Here is a 6,464-nt window from a genome sequence, read left to right as displayed (position 1 = left end):
TGGAAAAGTAGATACGATAAAGACGTATCAACTACCACATTTGGGGCTAGGGTTATGGAAAACTACCACTTTTTTAAAATTCTCTTAAAGCTACCACAAAATTGGGTTTTGATTTGAAAAAAGTACCATGTTATGCTAATGACTGCGTTAGTTATTTTAATTGCAATTGTGACAGATTGGGTCACTCGACAAGTGTGATGTGGCATAAAAGTCAACACCGTTAGCTTTGACCATTTTGATAGGTGGAGCCTAGATGTTGGTCCCTACAAAAAAACAATCAGGTCCCTGTAAGCTTATTTAAAAGAAATTAGGTGCATGTAAGTTTTTTTAAAAAGCAAACGGGTCCATGTTATTTAAAAAAAGCAATTGGGACCCTGTTATTTGTTTCATTCATGTTACTAGTACCCCTATGCACTCTACAACACAACTATAGAAAAGAAATATCAAAATCATACGTAACCATTCTGCTCCCCCCCCCCCCCGTTCCACAAATTGTGGTTTGTGTGATTAATTGCGGAACACATATTTTTTTGATTAATTGTGCAACACACATTTTCGCATGTCTTCTGTCGAAAGTAAAGTCGGATGATTCTCTACCTTAAATCCTTCATTTAAACCACCATTATACTTTTTGAAAAAAAAAGGATAAACCCCTTGTCTCTGCATGAATCATGCATGTGGCCATTAATACGAACCATTATATATTAATTATGTGTGAAGGATGATTTGCTAGCTAATTTGTGTTTAGGTGATAATTTTGGCTTGGTTGTAAGTGTGAAACTCCAAATGCCTGATTGTTCCAAGATTGTGTTTCTCTTGCATTAAAGGGCTCACGCGGTTTGTTGGATTTTTGCAATATTCCTATAGGATTTCTTCATGCGGGATTTTTACCTATGTGCGGCATTCATTTTATAGGAATGGAGGCACTTTTTTGCCTTTTTATCTATTGACCTAGAGCATCATAGCACAATTTCAAATATGAAGTTGCTTTCTTAGGATTATGTCTAAAACTGCACCTTCTGCAATCTCGTGCTCTTGTGCACTTCTCAAAGAGTCTTATGTTTCAACTTGTCGAGTCAAGCTAACTATGCCTTGGCGCCCAAACAAGTTTGAACTTGTTCGAAAAGATTCTAAAAAAAGGGCTCATTTCAAAAAAGAGAAATATCATGATTCTACGCGGGTTGATGATGAGTCACCAGCGATCACCGCCATCACAAGCTGCAGCCCCATGGTCGTCGCCCATCCCCCACGGGGCCCGCCGGAAATCCAAACGGCGTGACAGCTCGCCCAATAGAATTCCGCCTCTCCGGATTCCGCGCGCCCGCCAGCCAATCAGCTTCGAGATAACCCCCTCCCTGGGTCCCGCCCCTCCTCCAGCCCACTCCCATCGGGCCACGTCATCGAAAAGGCCCTGCCAGGCCCACCGGCCCGCCCTTTTACCCGAATCACCCACACACGAACCCACGGGCGCTGGAGCGTGGGCCCGCGGTCGCCGTCCGGGCTCGCGGTTTAATAGAGGAAAAGGGCTCCGACCTCTCACCCCACACTGTTCTGGGTTAAGCGCTCGCTTAACTCTACTGAGCTAGTGTCAGCGGGGCAGGCGCGAGGGTGCCCAGCTAGCTCGGTCGCTCGTGTCCGACGAGATGGCGAGCGCCGGCGCGGCGATCGGGGCGCGCGCGGCCCGCGCCTGCGACGGCTGCATGCGGCGGCGGGCGCGGTGGCACTGCGCCGCGGACGACGCCTACCTGTGCCAGGCGTGCGACGCCTCCGTCCACTCGGCCAACCCGCTCGCGCGGCGCCACCACCGGGTGCGCCTCCCCTCCTCGTCCTCGCCGGCGGCCACCTCCTCCCTCCAGCACGCCGACCCCGACGAGCCCGCGTGGCTGCACGGCCTCAAGCGCCGGCCGCGCACGCCGCGGTCCAAGCCCGGGATGGTGAGCAAGCACGGTGCGCCAGCCGCCACGAAGGCCGCGGCTGCCTCGGCGGTCCCCGATCTCGAGGCGGAGGACTCCGGCTCCGGCATCGTGGGTGACAACGACGACGGCCACGGGGTGGAGGTCGACGACGAGGATCTCCTGTACCGCGTCCCGGTGTTCGACCCCATGCTCGCCGAGCTCTACAACCCCATGCCGGTCGACGAGTTCCGGGAGCCCCTCGAGCAGAAGCCTTCCGTCTGCTGCTTCTCGTCGCTTGCCGGTCAGCCGTCGTCGGAGTATGCATCCGGCGTGGCGGACGCGGCCGACGGGTTCACCGGGTTCGACGTCGTGCCGGACATGGAGCTCGCCAACTTCGCCGCGGACATGGAGAGCCTGCTCATGGGAGGAGTAGAAGAGGGGTTCGACGACCTGCGGTTCTTGGACGAAGAGAAGCCCCAGCTGAACCTTGACTTCGACATGGCGGACTTCGATGATCAGAGTACCGCGGCGCCGGTGCCGGAGCAAGAGTTAGAGGACAGGAAAAGGAAGCGGTCGGACTCGGGGATGATACTTAAGCTCGACTACGAGAGGGTTATCGACTCCTGGGCCCATGACGGCGGCTCGCCGTGGTTCTACGGCGAGCGCCCCCACATCGACCCCAGTGATGATTCCTGGCTGGACTTGCCGGTAAGGACCTGCCCCGAGTCCTGAGTCCTGCCATGTGATCTACGGATCTATACACTCATTTCATTTCTGTATATCTAGACTTGTCGTCTAATCAAGCTCGATCTGTTGCTTGGCATGGACAGGCGGGGAGCCGTGGATTCGGGCTCGGCGCAGCGGTGACGGCGGTGACCGGCGGCGAGCGGGAGGCGCGGGTGTCGCGGTACCGGGAGAAGCGGCGGACGCGGCTGTTCGCCAAGAAGATCCGGTACGAGGTGCGCAAGCTCAACGCCGAGAAGCGGCCGCGGATGAAGGGCCGGTTCGTCAAGCGCACCGCGCTGCCACCGCTGCCGCCGCGGCCGCCGATGGTGCTCGCGGGCCACGGCCACGGCGGCGCGCACGGGCGCTTCCGTTTTTGAAAGCAAGCGCTCGATCGTTCGTCCGTGGATGCAGCCGCATGCATGCACGCCTGTGCATGCACCGTCCTCGCCGCCGCTCGAACGATAATCCGCTAATAAAATACACTTCACCTACGTAGCTCGTTCTTTCTTGCTAGTTTTGAGCAGAAACCTCTGTGAAATAGGACGCCCTCACCACGTACGTACGACTGAATATACACTCGTAGAATTTCATGTGCAAAGTAAGTAGTAGCTATGTACTGCAAGCATCTGTATATACGTTCCATGGTTTAGGGTTATTGTTGTTGTTGTTACTTTCGTCGTTTTTGTAAGGAAGTTGTACTGATTACAAAGGTTGTACTGTAGATGTTGATCTCAAAACGTAGGAGATACATTCATGGTACGATAGAGTTAGGGTGGGTAAGGAGTTGTAACTGAGAATGGTAGAGGGAGATCAAGCCTGGTTGGTGTATGTCAATGCATGCCTTCCAGCCTTCCATTCCTGATGTGTTGGGTAGCCTCGAACCAGCAGGGCACAATCTCTGAATCACAATCACAATGTGCTTATTTGTAAGTCTAGAAATCTGGTATTTTCTACTGGTGTAAAGGTTGCATGTCTTTTTTTTTTCTTTCTCGACCAAAGCCTTGTACCATTTTTTGGATCTAAATGTCTTGACACTTTGTATGTAGATATATGAAATTTTTTGCTAGCTTTGCATCTACTCCCTTTGTCCCATAATATAAGATGTTTTTTGACCCTAGTGTAGTGTCAAAAAACGTCTTATATTATAGGACGGAGGGAGTAGTAGCTATAGACTGAAGAGCATACCACTCACATATCTTAACGCCTCTTGGATTCAAACAATTTCTAAGGGCTCATTCGGTTTACAGGATTTCCAATCATAGAAACAGGAAAAGTAATGATAATTAGGGTGGCCTCTTTTCCTTAGGCTTTGGTTCAATAATGGTAAACACTAAACACAACCATAATCGGAATGGGATTGCGTAGGATGTACTTCACATATTTGTCGGAAATCCTCAGCGTAATTTATAATCTCCACATATATATTTTGCTGTGACAATGCATCGAAAATTACAAAACCAGCTCTCTGGATCATCTCTTTGAAATTCACCTATTGTTTGAATCACAATCACAATGTGCTTATTTGTAAGTCTAGAAATCTGGTATTTTCTACTGGTGTAAAGGTTGCATGTCTTTTTTTTTCTCGATCAAAGGCTTGTACCATTTTTTGGATCTAAACGTCTTGACACTTTGTATGTAGATATATATGAAATTTTTCGCTAGCTTTGCATCTAGTAGCTATAGACTGAAGAGCATGCCACTCACATATCTTAACGCCTCTTGGATTAAAACAATTTCTAAGGGCTCATTCGGTTTACAAGATTTCCGATCATAGAAACAGGAAAAGTAACGATTAGAGTGGCCTCTTTTCCTTAGGCTTTGGTTCAATAATGGTAAACACAACCGTAATCGAAATGGGATAGCGTAGGATGTACTTCACATATCTGTCGGAAATCCTTAGTGTAATTTATAATCTCCACATATTTATTTTGCTGTGACAATGCATCGAAAATTACAAAACCAGCTCTTTGGATCATCTCTTTGAAATTCACGAAAATTTGAAGAGAGATGCGGTTCATGCAACCAATCTCGTGTTACAGTTCTTTCAAAATTCCTCTGGTTTGAGTTATCCAGTAGGATGTCTATTTATACAACCTGATTCATATGGTCATAGGGGTATCTATAAGAAAATTTCTAATGAATTAAAATCCTAACCCTTTGCTTCAACAAGTAAATTCAGATCATGTTACCAATCAACTTGTGCGATGTGGTGTATAAGGTTATTTCAAAAATGGTTGATGCTCGCTTGAAGATAATTCTATCAGATATCCTCAGCCCAACTTAGAGTGCGTTTGTGCCTAGAAGAATGATTACAGAAAATATTTTAGTAGCAAATGAGTGTTCCCACACAATAAAGAAGAAAAGGGCAGGTAAAGAAGGCTTGTGTGCTATCAAACTTGACATGCACAAAGCATATGACCGAGTGGAATGGTGCTTTTTAAAGGAAATTTTGTTGAAACTGGGATTCCAAGAAATTTGGGTGGATTTGTGTATCCTCTGTGGAGTACCGAGTTTGTTTTAATGTTGAAGAGACTGAGAATTTTAAACCTACTAGAGGATTGAGGAAGGGGGGGGGGTCCTCTCTCTCCCTACTTGTGATCTTGTTATGTATGGAGGGCTTGACCGCCCTCTTAGCTAACACGGAGAAGGGTGATATTTCCGGTATTAAGGTTAGCAGAGACGCCCCTTCAATTTCCAATCTGCTCTTTGTCGATGACTCTTTGATCCTTATGCGAGCCAACACCATGAATGTGGAGGCTTTGAGATCAGTTATGGATTCTTATTGTGCCGCCTCGGGGCAAATGGTGAGTGTCAAAAAATCTAGCATATTTTTAGCCCCAATACAAACGTGGAAGACAAGGCGCAAATTTGTACTATTTTGAATATTCTCACTGAAGCCCTCAATGATAAATATTTGGGTTTGCCTGCCAATGTGGGTATGGACAAAAGTGGTGGTTTTCTGTTCCTGGTTGATAAATTATTATGAAAAATAGTGCATGGAAAGAAAATTATTATCTGCTGGAGGGAGGGAAAATTTGCTCAAACCTGTTGTACAAGCTATTCCCACCTATGCCATTTTCTTCTTTAAAGTTCCTACAAAAATTTGCAAAGGAATCATTGACGCGATGTCGCAATTTTGGTGGGGTGACAAGGACAACCAGAAAAGGATGCATTGGATGGCGTGGTGAAAGATGTGTGTTCCAAAATACCAAGGATATATGGGCTTTAGAGATATAAATTGTTTTAATCTAGCATTGTTAGCTAAACAAGCTTGACGTCTTTTGGATAATCCTGATTCCTTATATACAGAAGAGCCAAGTATTTCCCTAAGGATGCTTTGATGAACGCAAGTTTAAGAAAGGGCTCCTCTTTTACTTGGCAAACATTATGGCAGGAGTCAACTCTCTCAGAAATGGTTATATATGGAGTTCGAAATGGACAAACTATTGATATTTGGCGAAATGCTTAGATCCCAAATTGTGCAAATAGGAAAATTATTACTCCTAGACGAGGGCACCTTCTGTCAAAGGTTTATTATGATCCTATTGATCCCGTCATGAATTTTTGGGATGAAGATTTGATGAGACAAACGTTGTGGCCAATAGATGATGCTCAACGAGTCCTTGTGATTCCCCTCCCTATGCATAATATGCCGGATTTCATTGCTTGAAAGCTTGTGCTATTGATCATGCGGGAGAGGCAGTACTTGAATTACTACTCATGCCAGATCAAGAACTATCTATTTTGGGCCTCAATGTGCGTTAATTGATCGCTATAACTGCTTGGCATTTATGATGTGATAGATGTAAGCTGGTGAGGGTAAATTTCAAGAGGGGCATATGA

At 46.7% G+C, this 6,464-nt stretch overlaps 1 protein-coding gene across 1 annotated transcript; it reads left to right on the top strand.

Annotated features, from left to right (window-relative positions):
• Positions 1 to 1,532: 1,532 nt before the first annotated feature.
• On the top strand, positions 1,533 to 3,670 carry LOC125550386 (zinc finger protein CONSTANS-LIKE 16-like). The gene is made up of 2 exons (XM_048713374.1): positions 1,533 to 2,603; positions 2,726 to 3,670. The coding sequence occupies exons 1-2, from the start codon at positions 1,644 to 1,646 to the stop codon at positions 2,996 to 2,998; spliced, it is 1,233 nt and encodes a 410-aa protein (XP_048569331.1). The 5' UTR covers positions 1,533 to 1,643; the 3' UTR covers positions 2,999 to 3,670.
• Positions 3,671 to 6,464: the final 2,794 nt, after the last annotated feature.

Source organism: Triticum urartu, chromosome 4, assembly GCF_003073215.2.
Source record: "Triticum urartu cultivar G1812 chromosome 4, Tu2.1, whole genome shotgun sequence".
Classification (NCBI taxonomy): Eukaryota; Viridiplantae; Streptophyta; class Magnoliopsida; order Poales; family Poaceae; genus Triticum; species Triticum urartu.
This window is presented reverse-complemented; position numbering and strand designations above follow the sequence as displayed.

Excerpts from the sequence above, each read along its gene's own strand:
- LOC125550386 (XM_048713374.1), top strand. The coding sequence starts at position 1,644 with ATGGCGAGCGCCGGCGCGGCGATCGGGGCGCGCGCGGCCCGCGCCTGC. Across the intron at positions 2,604-2,725 it reads ATTCCTGGCTGGACTTGCCG|GCGGGGAGCCGTGGATTCGG; the intron begins GTAAGGACCTGC and ends TGGCATGGACAG.